This window comes from Heterodontus francisci, chromosome 38 (genome assembly GCF_036365525.1).
Source record: "Heterodontus francisci isolate sHetFra1 chromosome 38, sHetFra1.hap1, whole genome shotgun sequence".
Classification (NCBI taxonomy): domain Eukaryota; kingdom Metazoa; phylum Chordata; class Chondrichthyes; order Heterodontiformes; family Heterodontidae; genus Heterodontus; species Heterodontus francisci.
This window is the reverse complement of record NC_090408.1, coordinates 44,546,184-44,564,700: the sequence shown is the minus strand read 5'-3', so window position 1 is coordinate 44,564,700 and position 18,517 is coordinate 44,546,184. Positions and strand designations below refer to the sequence as shown.

General features: G+C 44.1%; 1 protein-coding gene across 3 annotated transcripts in view; it reads left to right on the top strand.

Annotated features, from left to right (window-relative positions):
- Positions 1–18,517, top strand: part of pde8a (phosphodiesterase 8A) — a 132,626-nt gene that overhangs the window by 49,116 nt on the left and 64,993 nt on the right. For 2 of the 3 annotated variants that reach the window (XM_068018299.1, XM_068018301.1), the window contains exons 2-3: positions 9,168–9,224; positions 16,988–17,178. In XM_068018299.1, coding sequence (XP_067874400.1) covers positions 9,168–9,224; positions 16,988–17,178 — 248 coding nt within the window. The remainder of the gene's footprint in view (positions 1–9,167; positions 9,225–16,987; positions 17,179–18,517) is intronic. The other variant, XM_068018302.1, reaches the window with a different exon arrangement.

Genomic DNA, 18,517 nt, shown 5'->3' with positions numbered 1-18,517 from the left:
TATGCTGGTTGCAAAGTTCGTTGGGTTTTTTGTTCTTTTTTGCTACCTTTAAGGTAGTATGTATATCACTGCTAGTCCCAGTGTGAGACTCTCACATCAGAGAATACAATACTGTCTGGGAGGGGAGGGCGCATGTCTTTTGGATAAGATGTTAATTTTGAGGTGCTTTAATAGATGGACATAAAAGATTCCGTGGAACTATTTGAAGGTGAGCAGGAGAGTTCTCTGGTCTCCTAGCCAATGTTGATCTCTCAACCAACATAATTAAAACAGATTATTTGGTTACTATTTCATTTGCTGTTTGTGGAGCCTTGCTGTGTTTCCTACATTTTGACAGTAATTCCACTTCAAAAGTACGTACTTCGTTGTGAACAGCTTTGGGATGTCGGGCTGTAAAAAAAAAAACCCTATATAAATGGGTTCTTCACTTTATCTCCACTCTGATCCATTATTCTTCACATATCTACTCTTGTGTCTGTAATTCTATATGTACACCACTGCCAGATATATGTTCTCAATAAATGACTGTCCCAGATACATGGTGGTGGATGCAGTGACAGTAACCTAGCAATGAGTTGTGTATTACAGAAGAGGCACAACCAATCAGTGTAATTGCCCTGAGTGAAATTTCCCCCTGAAACTCTGATGCCAGTGCAGCAAATGATGGCTAGTGGCAACCAGTGTATGTGACATGCTTTGATTGGTGCCCAGTGATCACAGCCAGGGCACAGTTTTACAAGCTTTGATTCTTAGTTTTGTTTGATCACTTTCAGTAGTTGTCAATGCAGATGGAGACTTGCTGCTCGACTGCTTCGTGCGAGGTGTTTGCACAAGATGATTAATGGCTGTGACGTTAGTGTAGGTTTATCACAGTCTGTAAGTTTATCACTGCCTAGTTGATAGGGAGTAAATTCCACGTGCAGTGTGTGCGTATGTTTAAAGCTGCAAATAGGCAAAGGTTTGACTGCTGCTCGTTCTAATCCCGATGGACAGTGAGAATTATACTGAATATGGAGGCTCCCTCAATGGCGCAGGTGGTTCAGGCAGTGAGTAGCTGATTCTCAATCTGTGCTATGCTAGCTGTCTCAGGTGGGCATTAAGTTGGAGTCAGCAACCTGAGTTAGTGAGGTTACTGCTCCTGTTTGCTGTCCAGCTATGGTGATCTGCAGTTGTGGGTGTTGGGAGAGGACAGTTTTGGAAACTCAAATGCTGGAAGCACTCAGCAGGATGGTCAACATCTGTGACAGCGACAGACCAGTTGATGTTTCAGGTGTAGACATTTCACAACGAGAAATGAAACACAGATGAGCAGCATTTAAAATGGACAGAAGAAAGGGGAGAAGGGGAAAAACACAGGAGGGTGGAAGTAGAATGTGCTGTGAAGTGTTTAAATGGAAAACAAGAAATGTTTAAATGGTGGTAATGAGACAATAAGAGGCACAATGAGAGAAATTGAAGACTTGTGTGAAACACAGAACATTTGGATAGCTGAGGCACTGGAGGAAGGGGGCCAGGTAGATTAAAAATATAATCAGGGAAAACTGAAGTGGAGCAGGCTCCGACAGCCTTTGATCAGAAAACACAAGGTTGCAGACTGCTCATCTGCCTGGTGTTCTGACTGACGGTCCCCACCCCAAGCACCAACCCATTTCTTCTTTTTCCTTTTCAGCCCAGGCATTGAATCGCCAACACACCATCCCACACCAACTGCTGTAGAGGAAGATAGGGAAATGTTAGAAGTTATTATTAAAGACATTATAGCAGGACACTTAGAAAAATTCACGGTGATCAGGCAGAGCCAACATGGTTTTGTGAAAGGGAAATCGTGTTTAACCAATTTATTGGAGTTCTTTGAAGAAGTAATGTAAAGGGAAACCAGTGGATGTACTGTACTTAGATTTCCAGAAGACATTTGATAAGGTGCCACATCAAAGGTTATTGCGGAAAGTAAAAATTCATGGTGTAGGGGTAACATTTTGGCGTGGATAGAAGAATGGCTAGCTAACAGGAAACAGAGTAGGCATAAATGGGTCACTTTCTGGTTGGCAAGATGTAACGAGTGCTGTGCCACAGGGATCTGTGCTGGGGCCTCAACCTTTTCCAATTTATATAAATCACTTGGATGAAGGGACCGAAGGTATGGTTGCTAAATGTGCTGATGACACAAAGATAGATCAGAAAGTAAGTTGTGAAGAGGACATAAAGAGGCTACAAAGGGATATAGATAGGTTAAGTGAGTGGGCAAAGATCTGGCAAATGGAGTATAATGTGGGAAAATATGAAATTGTCCATTTTGGCAGGAAGAGTAAAAAAAAAACCTCTAAATGGTGAGAGATTGCAGAACTCTGAGATGCAGTGGGATCTGGGTGTCCAAGTGCATGAATTGCAAAAAGTTAGTATGCAGGTCCAGCACGTAATTAGGAAAGCTCATAGAATGTTGTTGTTTAATGTGAGGGGAATTGAATACAAAAGTAGGGAGGTTATGCTTCAGTTATACAGGGCATTGGTGAAACCACATCTGGAGTACTGTGTACAGTATTGGTCTCCTTATTTAAGGAAGGATGTAAAATGTGTTGGAATCAGTTCAGAGAAGGTTTACTAGACTAATACGTGGAATGGGTGGGTTGTCTTATGAGGAAAGGTTGGGCAAGCTGGACTTGTATCCGCTGGAGTTTAGAAGAGTCAGAGGCGACATAATTGAAATAGATACCATTCTGAGGGGTCTTGACAGGGTGGATGTGGAAAGGATGTTTCCCCTTGTGGGAGAATCTAGAACTAGGAGTCACTGTTTAAAAATAAGGGGTCGCCCATTTAAGACAGATGAGAATTTTTTTTCTCTCGGGCCTGAGTCTTTGGTACTCTGTTCCTCGAAAGGTGGTGGAAGAAAAGTCTTTGAATATTTTTAAGGCAGATGTAGTTAGATTCTTGATGAAGGGTGAAAGGTTATTGGGGGTAGGCTGGAATGTGGAGTTGAGGTTACAGTCAGATCAGCCATGACCTTATTGAATGGTGGAGCAGGCTCAAGGGGCTGAGTGGCCTACTCCTGCTCCCAGTAAGTATGTTGGCATGCAAGTGGGATGTAAAGTTATTTTCAGACATTCTTCACCCAATGGCCTTAACATTGCCTAACATGTGGCTATTTGAAAGTTGAGGAAACAATAAGTTTAACTGGAACAGTGTAGAAAACCAAATATTAGAGTTGGAGTGAGATGTGCCGTTAAGTGATGGGGAGCTTTGAGACACACAGATAAAATGGTGTTGAGCAAAGCTGTCGCCTAAGGTGCATTTGGTCTCCCCAGTGTAGTGGAGGTTGCGCTGTGAGCAGTGGTACCAGTATCATGGGTTGGAGCACAGATCTGGGCTTCAGTGGGCTGACAACTCGTGTTGAAGGTATATGGTGAACGTGGACTGCTGGAACCAGGCAGCCTATTTCTATGTTGTAACCGCTTTCTCTCTGGGCTCTTGCATGAAGCTTGCGGATTTTGCTGAAGCTAGAACCCAGACCCCAGCAAAGGCCTGGTGCCTCCAGGGAGACATGTGAGCGAAAATGAGAACCTAACAGCAGCTAGGTTTTTGCAGGGGTAGTTGGACAGTACTCTACACTGTGGAATTGGAGATCTTGTGCTTCAATTATAACAAGTTCTGGTCAGACTGCATCTGGAGCACTGTGTTCAGTTCTGGGCACTGCACCCAGCAAGGATATGTTGACCTTGGAGTGGGTACATTGCAGATTCAGCAGATTAATGGAGCTAAAAGGGTTAAATTACGAGAAAAGGTTGTATAGACTATGCTTATATTTCCTAGTGTATAGGAGGTGTATAAGATGATTAAAGGAGTTGATAAGGTAGATAGAAACAATTTCTGCTTGTAGGGGAGTCCAGAGCAATTGAGGTGGGGGTGGGTGCATAACCTGCAAATTAGAGCTAGGCCGTTCGAGTGATACAAAAGTAAAATACTGCGGATGCTGGAAATACTCAGCAGGGTAGGCAGCATCCATGGAGAGAAAAATGTAAACGTTTCAGGTCTGTGACCTTTCATCAGAACACAGACCTAAAATGTTATTTCTGTGGTTCTCTCCACAGATGCTGCCTGATCTACAGAGTTTTTCTAGCACTGTTTTTTTTTCTCAGGAGTGATGTGAGCAAGCACTTGTTCACATGTGGAATAATGGAGTTCTGGAAATCTCTTTTACGTACCCCCCCCCCCCCCACCCAAAAAAAAAGGCTGAGAGGTGCTGGGATTCGATGGAAAAGTCAAAACTGAGAATGATGAGCTTTTTTGCTAAATTTTTGAGGGTTGCGGAATCAAGGTGGCTAAATGGAGTTAAGATGCTGATCAGCTGTGATCTAACTGAGGGATAGAAAAGGCTTGAAGGGCTGAATGGCCTTTTTTGTTTTGCTCCTTGTTTCTAGATTGAAAAATAATGCCTCAGGCCTCCGGGAATTGCAGTAGGGTCAGATGTTGTCTGGGGGTGGAAGGTTATTGGGGGTAGGTGGAAATGTGGAGTAATCAGTTCAGTCATGAACTTATTGAATGGCGGAGCAGTCTCAAAGGACCAAGTAGCCTATTCCTGCTCCTAATTCGTATGTTCGTACTAACATACAAACATACGAATTAGGAGTAGAGGAATAGGCCACTCAGCCCCTCGAGCCTGCTCCACCATTCAATGAGCTCATGGCTGATCTGATTGTAACCTCGACTCCACATTCCTGACTACCCCCGATAACCTTTCACCCCTTGCTTATTAATCTATCTACCTCTGCCTTAAAAATATTCAAAGACTCTGTAGACTCATGGCTCTCAGAGAAACAATTTCTCCTCATCTCTGTCTTAAATGGGCAACCCCTTACTTTTAGATAGTGACGCCTAGTTCTAGATTCTCCCACAAGAGAAAATATCCTTTCAGCATTCACCCTGCCAAGACCCCTCAGGATCTTGTATGTTTCAATCAAGTTGCCTCTTATTCTTCTACACTCCAGCAGATGCAAGTCTAGCCTGTCCAACCTTTCCTCATAAGACAACCCGCCCATTCCAGGTATTATTCCAGTAAACCTTCTCTGAACTGCTTCCAATGCATTTACATCCTTCTTTAGGAGAAGGAGACCAATACTGTACACAGTGCTCTAGCTGTGGTCTCACCAATGGCCTGTATAACTGAAGCATAACTTCCTACTTTTGTATTCAATTCCACTTACAATAAACAATAACATTCTATTGGCTTTCCTAATTACTTGCTGAACCTGCATACTAACCTTTTGTGATTCATGCACTAGGACACCCAGATCCCTCTGCATCTCAGAGCTCTGCAATCTCTCACCATTTAGATAATATACATTTTTTATTCTTCCTGTCAAAATGGACAATTTCAAATATCCCCACATTATACTCTGTTACGACGAGGTGAGGAAGGGGTCTCGGGCTCCCCTCTCGTCCCATTCCTGGTTTGGCCGTAACAGTTTTAACTTTTAAACAGTGTTTTTAGCTTACCACCTCAGTGAGTCCTTGCTCTCTTGCACTCTAATTGTAATTGCCAGTGTACCACTGAGACAGGTTTTCTTGGATGTAAGCAAGAAAGATGCAAGTTTATTAGCCTTAACACACTAACTCAGTTAAAATTACTAAAATATGTGATGCAACCATGCTAGGATGCATTTGAGATAAACACACAAATAGATACAGAGGGGAGAAGGAATTAAGGAGGTGTTTGGAGTTGTAAATGGAATTCAATTACAGTCTTTAGTTTTCCTGTAAAGTCCTTGGTTGGAGTTGCGGTCTTATAGTTCTCGCTGGGGCCCAATGCACCCTTTCAAACTTGATTCTCTGTTACCAGAAGGCTGCTGAGGTAGTCTGTCTTGAGGCTTAAGCTGCTTCAGTGGGTCCCTGGGACTTTGCTTGAGAGAGAGAGACAGGGAGAGAGGGATTCCTTCTCTTTGGTCTTCAAATTGCAGTCTGCTCAAACCTTTCTGTTCGGCACAATTCAAACAGTTCTCAGTCTGGCCAGCAGGTAAGTCATGTGACCAGCTCTTTGTTTGAAACAGAATCTTCTGCAAAGGTTGTTTATTCTCAAAGTTCTCCAGTCACACTCGGTGGGGTGTGGAACTCTGGCTCTTACACAGACATAGAAGGTTGATAATTATGATTGCCCAGATCAGTCTTGTTAATTGAATCAGTGTGCACTTCCACAAAGAACAGTACAGCACAGGAACAGGCCATTCGGCCCTCCAAGCCTGCGCCGATCTTGATGCCTGCTGAAACTAACACCTTCTGCACTTCCGGGGACCATATCCCTCTATTCCTTTCCTATTCATATACTTATCAAGATGTCTCTTAAACGTCGCTGTCGTATCTGCTTCCACCACCTCCCCTGGCAGCAAGTTCCAGGCACTCACCACCCTCTGTGTAAAAAAAAAAAACTTGCCTCGCACATCCCCTCTAAACTTTGCCCCTTGCACCTTAAACCTATGTCCCCTAGTAACTGACTCTTCCACCCTGGGAAAAAGCTTCTGACTATCCACTCTGTCCATTCCGCTCATAACTTAGTAAACCTCTATCATGTCGCCCCTCCACCTCCATCGTTCCAGTGAAAACAATCCAAGTTTTTCCAACCTCTCCTCATAGCTAATGCCCTCCAGACCAGGCAACATCCTGGTAAACCTCTTCTGTACCCTCGCCAAAGCCGCCACGTCCTTCTGGTAGTGTGGCGACCAGAATTGCACGCAATATTCTAAGTGTGGCCTAACTAAGGTTCTGTACAGCTGCAGCACGACTTGCCAATTTTTATACTCAAAGCTCCGACTGATGAAGGCAAGCATGCCGTATGCCTTCTTGACTACCTTATCCACCTGCGTTGCCACTTTCAGTGACCTGTGGACCTGTACGCCCAGATCTCTCTGCCTGTCAATACTCCCAAGGGTTCTGCCATTTACTGTATACCTCCCACCTGCATTAGACCTTCCAAAATGCATTACCTCACATTTGTCCGGATTAAACTCCCATCTGCCATTTCTCTGCCCAAGTCTCCAACCGATCTATATCCTGCTGTATCCTCTGACAATCCTCATCACTATCTGCAACTCTACCAACCTTTGTGTCGTCCGCAAACTTACTAATCAGACCAGCTACATTTTCCTCCAAATCATTTATATATACTACAAACAGCAAAGGTCCCAGCACTGATCCCTGCGGAACACCACTAGTCACATCCCTCCATTCAGAAAAACGCCCATCCACTGTTACCCTCTGTCTTCTGTGACCGAGCCAGTTCTGTATCCATCTTGCCAGCTCACCTCTGATCCCGTGTGACTTCACATTTTGTACCAGTCTGCCATGCGGGACCTTGTCAAAGGCTTTACTAAAGTCCATATAGACAACATCCACCGCCCCTCCCTTATCAATCATCTTTGTCACTTCCTCAAAAAACTCAATCAAATTAGTAAGACACGACCTTCCCTTCACAAAACCATGCTGTCTCTCGCTAATAAGTTCGTTCCATTGTCTCTTTATTCAACTGTTTTTTAGAATGCAAATGTGCAGCCATGTTTCAGCTGTCCAACTCTGGTCTTTTTTAAACAAGTTCTGTGCAATGTCCAGCAAAAGGGTTCAAGTAGTGTTCCACCTGACAAAATTAATATGTTTCCATTTGGCGAGTGTGGTTTCTGCACAACTCCATTTGCCCGCTCACTTAACCTATCTATATCCCTTTGTAGCCTCCTTATGTCTTCACAACTTACTTTCCAACCTCTCTTTATTCATCAGCAAATTTAGCAGCCATATCTTCGGTCCATTCGTCCAAGTCATTTATATAAATTGTAAAAATTTGAGGACCCAGCACTGATCCCTGTGGCACACACTCATTACATCTTGCCAACCAGAAAATGACCCATTTATGCCTACTCTGTTTCCTGTTAGCTAGACAATCTTTATCCATGATGCTTGGATTCAGCTGATTCAGTCTCAGCGTCGAACTATGCCTGTTCACTTGACAATCGCACTGAACATCCTGTTTCGCTGGTTGTGGTGAAAGCAACCCTCCCTGCTGCATGGAGAGTTTGCCTGAAATCTGATGCATCCAGTGGCTGGGAAGTTGGGCTTAAATGCAGCCTGGCTGAGGAAACACAGTTGGACAGGGTTGAGTTGCAGTTCCTGCTCTTCACTCAGAGAATGAGATATGAAATACTGCAAAGCTAAGTAACCTCAGTGTACAGCCAGGTGCAGTGAGTGATGCTGTGCTCTCTGTGCTTTTATACTGTAACTGGTTAGATTTGAGTTGGTTCACAAAATATGCAGACCTCTGCGTGTGCCTGATGCAGCACCCCTCAGCCTGCCTGATGTGTGGCACACCACGCCCCCGCAGCCTGGGTGCCCTGCTCTGTTTTTCAGATTTCCGCATCTGCAGTATTTTGCTTCAGTAACCTCACTGACAAAGACAGACTTTCATTAAAGATTAAAATAAATCTGTAAACAGATTTTTAAAAAACTTGTTCCATGAAAGGCAAATATTTAATCATTCAGTCTCTATATAAATCTGTTTTGGAAATTGTACATTTAGTTTATAAATGGGCATACATTTTAACCTAGTATTTACTGTTGAGTATATTGGTAAAGTTCTGTATAGCTCTACTGTAGATTTATATTCTCCAGGATCGTCATAAAAGTAGGCTTATGTGAGCAAATGGGATATCGTATTTTTTCAATGGTGCTGGTTTGAATCACTGGGCTTCCATTTTGTGCTGTGGATCAGTGTACTGCCACCCCATCCCAGCCCTTCCCTGAACTGGGTCCTTTGTCGGGGGGGGGGAAGTGATAGAATGGATTTGTGCGAGTATCTCGGAAGTGGATCCAAAATAAATGGCTACTTGCTTAATTCTAGGTGGAATTGAAACAAGGTTGAGATGCCTTTGCAGCCCTCATGGGCTCAAACAATCCCTTTTAGGAACCTTTCAGTTAGTAGAACATTGCCCTATTCAACAGTATGGTGATATAAAATGCAGTGACTGAATTCTGTCTTTTCCCTACCCTCTCCAAAAATATCTTCACCCTCCCCATTGCCTACGTTTTTAAGTCTTGACCCAAATAGATTAAGGGCCAACATCTATTGAATTTTTGAAAGTTTATATAAAATGAAGAGTTATGATTTTAATTTTGACCTTTTTCACTTTTCACTGCAGGGAGCAGTGACTGAGGTTCAGTTTGGACCAATGAAGATGCATCAGGATTCCATTCAGGTATGAATGATGCAGCTCAAGACTCTGAGTAGTGGCATATGGTTCTGAAATGGAGATCTCGATCAATACCAGCACTTTATTTAGTGCAAGGAAGCCTGCAATATTGTGGATTTGAATTTACAGAATGACATTGGCATGTGCAGCCAGCTCAGCTTTGAGTACAAGGTTACTTTTAACTGAACAATGAGACAAATTAGTTTGATGTAACTGATCACTGTATCATGTCCACAAGAGGCATTCAGAGATTTCTCCTAATCTGTTTCTGTAAGGATGATACAGGTGGATCACACTCCAGCTAAAATTGATTTTGAGGTAAATGAACATTTTGCACTATTTTTTTTTTAATGTGAAGAGATTTTGAGTGGATTCTTTCGTCCTGCGTTGAAGCTTCCTGGACAAAGTGGCTTTGTTTTTGTGTTTAGTGCAGAGGCTCAGTAAGTTTATTGTGGTCGAGTTGAGCTTCAGTTTGAAAGTGCTGGGATTGGAGAGTAGACTAGTTGTGTTGGGGGCAGTAGATGCACCTGCTGTTTTTGCCTGATTTCTCAGATGGTATTGGACCCACCCCCTCCCTCTACCCCTCCCCCTTGCATCCCCTCCTCCCACCGGCACCATCCTACACCTGTGTAGGGGCCCCAACAACCCCACTGCCTTGTGGGCGTCTCGGGAGAGACCAAGGCTAAGGGAGTAAACCCTAACAGAAAATCCGGAGCGGAACCCCGTAGGCGGTCATGTGTCACCTTTGGCATGTTTCCGGCAGTTCCTGCAGCCATACTGGTGCCAAACGTCGTGTCCTGCACTCCTTTGGACCCCACCAGAAAGGCCGAGAGGGGGGTTTTGACGACTGGGCAACTCTCAACCTCCATAAATTTGCCCAGGCATGCGCCATGGAGAGGTCACTCCATAGTTGCCTCACAGCGACTGAAACAACACGGAAGGCAGCAGTTACGGGTTATAAGTCGTGCAACAGCCCCAACAAACAAATTTCTCTGCAGCACCTGTGGAAGAGCCTGTCACTCCAGAATTGGCCTTTATAGCCACTCCAGGCGCTGCTTCACAAACCACTGACCACCTCCAGGCGCGTATCCATTGTCTCTCGAGATAAGGAGGCCCAAAAAAGAAAGATTGGTCAGATATTGACACATCCCACTGAGGGCTGACCTTTCTGTAGTATATTCCCTAGACCACCCTAAATGTTTTGTCTGAGTTCCATGTATCAACGCCTCTTGGAAAAGTTGGAAGTTCTACTCCATTTGTTTTAGCTGGAGTCTCATGAAGGTGCAAGTAAAACACAAAGAATGTAGCTTCTGAGAAGTGATGGTGGGAATGTAGTCAGTAGCAATATGTCTCAATGTTGGTTAAACCTGCAGCAAGAGATTCCAGCACCTTAAATGCAAATACTAGATCAGAACGTAAGAGATATAGCAGAAGTTGGCCATATGACCCGTTGAACCTGCTGTGCCCTTCATTATGATCAGGTCTGATCTTTGACCTCAATTCACTTTCCTGCCTGACCCCAATTTTTTTTTTTAATTTTCATTCATGGGATGTGGGTGTCTCCAGCAAGGCCAGCATTTACTGCCCTCCCTAATTGGCCTTGAAGGTGGTGGTGAGCTGCCACTTTAAACTGCTACAGTCTGGGTAGTGTAGGAACACCCACAGTGCTGTCAGTAGGAAGTTCCAGGATTTTGACCCAACAACGATGAAGCAATGGTGATAGATTCCCAAGTCAGAATGGTGGGTGACTTGGAGGGGAACTTGCGGGTGGTGATGCTCCCATGTGTCTGCTGCCCTTGTTCGTCTAGGTGGTACAGATCAGTGGTCTGAAAGATGCTGTCGAAGGAGCCTTGGTGAGTTGCAGCAGTGCATCTTGTAGATGGTACACACTGCTACCACTGGTGGTGGATGGAGCAAATGTTTAAGGTGGTGGATGGGGTGCTGATCAAGCGGGCTATTTTTTGTCCTGGATGATGTTGAGCTTCTTGAGTGTTGTTGGAGCTGCACCCATCCAGGCAAGTGGAAAGTATTCTAACACGTTGCTGACTTGTCCCTTGTAGATGGTGGACAGGCTTTGGGAGTCAGGAGATGAGTTACTCACCACTGAATTCCCAGCCTCTGATTTGCTCTTGTAGCCACAGTATTTGTGTGGGTTGTCCAGTTCAGTGTCTGGTCACTGATGACTCCCAAAATGTTGATGGTGGGGGATTTGGTGATAGTAATATCGTTGAAGTCAAGGGGAGTTGGTTAATTCTCTTGTTGGAGATGGTCATCGACTGTGTGGTGCAAATATATCCTTTGATTCCCTTAGAATGCAAAAATCTATCAATCTCAGTCTTGAATATACTCAACAATTTGGGGTAGAGAATTCCAGAAGTTTGCAATTCTCTGAGCTAAAAAGTTTCTTTTCATCTCAGTCCTAAATGGTCACTCCCTTATCCTAGACTATATGCCCTAGTTCCAGACTCACCAGTCAGCATCTATCCTGTCCAGTGCTCATTCTTCTAAACTACAGTGAACATGGGTACATTCTAGGCCCATTCTACTTAATTTTTGTTTTATTTCCAAAATATACTTTATTCATAAAAATCTGTAAAAATTACATTGCCAAACAGTTTCCAAACAGCACTAAAAAATACACATCATTGCAAGGGAGATCAGTTTCCTTCAATACTGTCATGAGTTTCTTCCCAACCCTTCCGTTTCACAATTGTCATGTCAATTACAGTTTTACATTTACAGCAATTGAGAATATTAATGATACAGTTCGAGGGGTTTCCCATGGATCCAGCCCCTCAGTTCAGCTTGGTGGGGGAACCTTACACTGTGGTCTTTCCCCATTGAGCCTTTGCTGCGGCTGCCCCAAGCTTTAGTGCGTCCCTCAGCACGTAGTCCTGGACCTTGGAATGTGCCAGTCTGCAACATTCGGTGGTGGACAACTCTTTGCGCTGGAAGACCAGCAAGTTTCGGGCAGACCAAAGGGCGTCTTTCACCGAATTGATAGTCCTCCAGCAGCAGTTGATGTTTGTCTCGGTGTGCGTCCCTGGGAACAGCCCGTAGAGCACAGACTCCTGTGTTACAGAGCTGCTTGGGATGAACCTTGACAAAAACCACTGCATCTCTTTCCACACCTGCTTTGCAAAGGCACATTCCAGGAGGAGGTGGGCGACCATCTCTTCCCCACCACAGCCAACGCCCGCCCATTCTACTTAATCTCTTCTCATAGGACAACCCTCTCATTCTCGGAATCAATCTATGAATATTCATTGCACCTCATCTAAGGCAAGTATACCCTCCTTGGTTATGGTGACCAAAACTCTTACAGTTACACGTATATTAGGAACAGCTAAATTTGTATTGAATGCCAGGGAATTGTTTTGTGTCCAATCCAATAATAGTTTCACCATTATATGCGTTGGGGCCAGGAACACCGCAGGGGCGGGTTCCAGATGATCAGAGTGTAAGTATTGCGATATGCCTGCCTGAGACCCCTCTGCTGCTGACCCCACCAAAGTATGGGGGTGTGAGGGGATCCTCTTTCACCAGCCAATGTTGGCACCTTTTAAATAAGGGGCCCATCTAGGTTCCCTGCCATAAGAAAGAGGCTAGAAAATCTGGCTTGGAGTGAGGGGGCGGTTGCAATGGGGTAAGGGGAAGAATCTGGATATCCCCATCCTCGGAAGCAAAAGGAAATTGACCCCCAGTGCTGTTCTTGAAAAGGAGCACAATTTTCCCTGCTGAGGTCGGGTCCATGTCTCAACCCCCCAGGTAGGCCCCACCTCCTCAGGTGATGAATGTGGTATTCCTGGTCTCACAAGATGCACCTAAGCCAAGTTTCTCTGAGGGCACGGGAACTCCCAACTTTGGGAGCCCTCGGCCTCTAAGGCTTTGTTAGGACAAGTGAAGGCTGTGCCATAGTTGGCCATCTTAAATGTTTTGAAGTTCAGTCCCAACACATCTGAGCTCCAGCAGGGACTCCCCCCGGAAGCTCAGCAGGAGTACACGACCAGGGCTGCAGATTCTTGATCCCTCTAATTTCACAGAAAAGTTGCAGTAATGTTGTCGGTAAACGGAAAATGAATTGATCCAGGCACAATTCACTTTAAACATTCTGATGTAGTGCCTTTCAGCCATCACCACTGCTGAGAGCTCATGATCAGAGCATTAAATTTTCTTCCAGTTGCATGTACAATAGTCAATGTTCAATATTAGTGTTACACCTAGAACTGCAGGCAAACTGTGCAACTTGTAAATCTTTATCATGCCCCATTCATAGAATCATATTTTACGGCACAGAAAGAGGCCACTTGGCCCATCGTGTCTTCGCCAACTGAAAAATGAGCCACCCAGCCTCATCCCACTTTCTAGCATTTGGTCTGTAGCCCTGCAGATTACGGCACTTAAGGTGCATATCCAGACTCCTTTTAAATGAGTTGAGGGTTTCTGCTTCTATACCCTTTCAGGCAGTGAGTTCCGGACCATCACCACCCTCTGAGTGAAAAGTTTTTTCCTCATCTCCCCTCTAATCTTTCTACCAATCATTTTAAATCTATGCCCTCTGGTCACTGACCTCTCTGCTAAGGTGAATAGGCCCTTCCCATCCACTCTATCCAGGCCCCACACTATTTTGTACATCACAATCAAATCTCCCCTCAGCCTCCTCTGTTCTAAGGAGAACAACCCCAGCCTATCCAATCTTTCCTCAGAGTTGCAATTTTCCAGTTCTGGCAACATCCTTGTAAATCTCCTCTGTACTCTCTCAACTGCAATTATATCCTTTCTGTAATGAGGTGACCAAAGCTGCACACAGGACTCGAGTTGTATAAAATGCTAGTTAGGCCACAGCTGGAGTACTGTGTACAATTCTGGTCACCACACTATAGAAAGGATGTGATTGCACTGGAGAGGGTGCAGAGGAGATTCACCAGGATGTTGCCTGGGCTGGAGCATTTCAGCTATGAAGAGAGACTGGCTAGGCTAGGATTGTTTTCCTTAGAGCAGAGCAGGCTGAGGGGGGACCTGACTGAGGTATACAAAATTATGAGGGGCATAGATAGGAAGAAACCTTTTCCCTTAGTGGACGTGTCAGTAACCAGGGGACATAGATTTAAGGGAAGGGGAAAGAGGTTTAGAGGAGATTTGAGGAAAAGCTTTCACCCAACAGGTGGTTGGAATCTGGAACACATTGTCTGAAGGAATGGTAGACGCTCAACATTTAAGAAGTATTTAGATGAGCACTTGAAATGCCATAGCATACAAGGCTACGGGCCAAGTGCTGGAAAATGGGATTAGAATAGACAGGTGCTTGATGGCTGGCAAGGGCACGATGGGCCGAAGGGCCTGTTTCTGTGCTGTATAACTCTGACTCTTAAATTGTGGCCCAACCAATGAGTTATACAGTTCCAGCATAACCTCCCTGCCCTTATATTCTATACCTCGGCTAATAAAGGAAAGGATTCCATATGCCTTCTTAACCACCTTATCAACCTGTCCTGCTACCTTCAGGGATCTGTGGACATTCACTCCCAGGTCCCTCACTTCCTCAACACATCTCCATATTCTCCCATTTATTGTGTATTCCTTTGCTTTGTTTCTCCTCCCCAAATGCATCAACTCACACTTCTCCGGATTGAATTCCATTTGCCACTTTTCCACCCATCTGACCAGACCATCAATATCTTCCTGCAGCCTACAGCTTTCCTCCTCGCTATCTACCACACGGCCAATCTTTGTGTCATCTGTGCTGGGGCCTCAACTTTTTACAATTTATGTCAATGACTTAGATGAAAGGACCAAAGGTATGGTTGCTAAATTTGCTGATGACACAAAGATAGGTAGGAAAGTAAGTTGTGAAGAGGGCATAAGGAGGCTACAAAGGGATATAGATAGGTTAAGTGAGTGGGCAAAGACCTGGCAAATGGAGTATAATGTGGGAAAGTGGGAAATTGACCACTTTGGCAGGAAGAATAAAAAAGAAGCATATTATCTAAATGGTGAGAGATTGCAGAGCTCTGAGATGCGCAGGAATCTGGCTGTCCGAGTGCATGAATCGCAAAAGGTTAGTATGCATGTACAGCATGTAATTAGGAATGCTAATAGAATGTTATTGTTTATCGCGAGGGGAATTGAATACAAAAGTAGGGAGGTTATGCTTCAGCTATACAGGGCACATCTGGAGTACTGTGTACAGTACTGGTCTCCTTATTTAAGAAGAATGTAAATGCACTGGAGGCAGTACAGAGAAGGTTTACTACACTAATACCTGGAATGGGTGGGCTGTCTTAGAGGAAAGATTGGACAGGCTAGACTTGTATCTGCTGAAATTTAGAAGAGTAAGAGGCGACTTGATTGAAACATCTAAGATCCTGAGGGGTCTTGACAGGGTGGATGTGGAAAGGATGTTTCCCCTTGTGGGAAAATCTCGAGCTAACAATCACTGTTTAAAAACAAGGGGTCGCCCATTTAAGACAGAGATGAGGAGAAATTTTTTCTCTGTGGGTCGTTAGTCTTTGGAATTTTCTTCGTCAAAAGTCAGTGGAAGGCGAGTCTTTGAATATTTTTAAGGAAGAGGTAGATAGATTCTTGATAAGCAAGGGGGTGAAAGGTTATTGGGGGTAGGTGGAAATGTGGAGTAATCAGTTCAGCCATGAACTTACTGAATGGTGGAGCATGCTCGAGGGGCCGAGTGGCCTACTCCTGCTCCTAATTCGTATGTTCGTATGTCTGCAAACTTCTTGATCATGCACATCTAAATGTCTTAAAGCTCTTTATAATTTTTGGTGAAATATTTAATAACTAAAAGCTGTTACTTCTGGCAGATTGTTAGCAGCACATTTTAGCAGTTGCACTGCTTTTGTCTAAAATATTTGCCATTGCTTTAGTTAAATGGGCTATGTGCACAACCTTGTCTGTGGCCTTTATCTGCAAGTCATGCAGAATTTGATATGAAGATAACCGAACTAGTTTATCAATAACCATTTTGATCAGGATCTGCTGGTACACAGCCTTATTTTTGTTCATGACCAGGTCACCTTCCTAGAAACGTTCACTCGCATGGCTGTGTTATCTGAGCAGACTACAAACAAAACTTTGGGCAGGTTGTAGTTATAAAAGATGAATTGCTCAATTTTTAAATTTGAACCACATATGAAGCTTTTGAAACTTAACCAGGTTACTGCTGCTGATAGTGGCCTCGGCCACTTGTGTGATTTGTGTCTGGAATGTGCCAGAGGAATTTCTGCTGTTTTTTGATTAGACTTTGAGCAAGGGGGTTTATATTAAACCAGCATTCATGTTCAGCCCAGGAGTCTCCTGCTGTTCGACTTTCAGGTGAGAATTGGTGCTTTGGAGAGTCAGCAGGAAGGTATCTGATGTTTGTACAGTGTAATTTTTCTAATTCCTTCTGTGTGTTAGAGTTGAACTCAACTAGCCTCTGCCCTTTTACACAAGCCCATTCTTCTGCTTTTATATTGGGCTTTGTGGGTCTTAGTGGCAATAGCATGGCACCACAAGAAGAAATGCAGTAAATTATCTGCTTCACTGAACCTGGCTGCTGGAGTTTTTAAAGCTGTGAGGAAAATGTTTCTCATGGGTCTGATTTGGGCAATTCATCTTGTAAACCTGACCTATTAGATTTCGTTTCCTCTCGTAAGTGTGTATTTTAAGTTGAAATACTTGCAGCAAACCCACTCTACTCTCCCTTTCTGGAGCTGCCATTGACTTCAGATCAGTCAAAGTGTTTCAAATGTGCATTTTTTTTCTTCCCCCAGGTGCTTCTTGTGTTTGCCAAGGAAGATAGCCAGAGTACCGGATTCTGGTGGGCTTGTGACCGGGCGGGGTACAAGTGCAATGTGGCACAGACGCCAGAGGCTGCATTGGAATGTTTCTCAGACAAGAATCATGAGATCATCATCATAGATCATAGACATTCCACATATTTTGATGCAGAAGCACTATGTCGGTGAGTTGTTGCTCTTGACTGCAGTATACAGACAGTTGATTCATCACTGAGTCTGGTCAGTTTCATGAATACAGATGTTGGTCCCAGCTGTCAGATCTGTTTCTAGGTTCTCACACCAAAGCAAAATACTGCAGACGCTGGAAATACTCAGCAAGTTCTGATGAAAGGTCATGAATGTGAAACATTAACTCTTTTTGTCTCTTCACAGATGCTGCCTGACCTGCTGAGTATTTTCATTATTTTCTGTTTTTACATGTATTCGGTTTCCTACTAAACAATTACTTTTTGAGTATTTGTGTTTAGTTCAAGTGGTGTGTTTGTGCTCACTCAGTATCATATACTCCAACTGAAAGCTATGGAAATAATTTCAGATCTTTCAGTGTCAGGCTGTGGTTCAGTTGGTAGCGCTCTTGCCTCTGAGTCACAAGGTTCTGGGTTCAAGTCCCACTCTAGGACTTGGAGTGCAAAAATCAAGGCTGACCCTCCAGTGCAGCACCAAGGGAGTGCTACACTCTCAGAGGTGCTGTCTTTTGGATGAGATGTTTAACTGACGCCCCATCTGCCAGCTAGGGCGGATGTTAAAGATCCCATTGCACTATGTCAAAGAAAAGCAGGGGAGTTTTTCCCCCTGGTGTCTTGGCCAATATTTATCCCTCAACCAACATCACCAAAGCAGATTATCTGGTCACTACTTTTTGTGGGAGCTTGCTGTGGACAAAACTGGCTGCCGTGTTTCCTACATTACTATAATGACTACACTTCAAAAAGTGTTTCATTGGCTGTAAAGCGCTTTGAGATGTCCGGTGGTCGTGAAAGGTGCTGTGTAAGTACAAGTCTGTCTTTTTTTCTTTGAGACCCCTGTTAATTTAAATAATGCAATGGATGAAGAAAAAATGTAGCAAATGTTAGATGTGTATGTCAGTCCTTTGAGAATTGAAATGAGAGTCACTATTCAATGCTTTAGATAACTGCACTTTGAACTGACTTGGGTCTCTGCGCAGAGCTGAACCTACCTCTTTTCTATTCCAATACGGATGGGATGTGTTTCCAGTACTTCTGCCTCTATTTTTAATGACACACAATCAGAGAGCTGCAGCAAGGTGCATGACAAATACTTACTTATAAACCCTATTCATTTTGCTGAACATAATCAAGGTTCCCCTTACTTCACTCTGGCTTGACCCACCCCACTGCCCACCGCCCCCCCCCACCAACCCCAATGCCCTTTACTTCACCCTGTCACCCCCCCCCACTAACCCCAAATGCCCTTTCCTTCACCCTGACTCTGAATACATCAAGTTCCTAACACTTGAATTTTACAGTTTGAAAGTACTTTTGA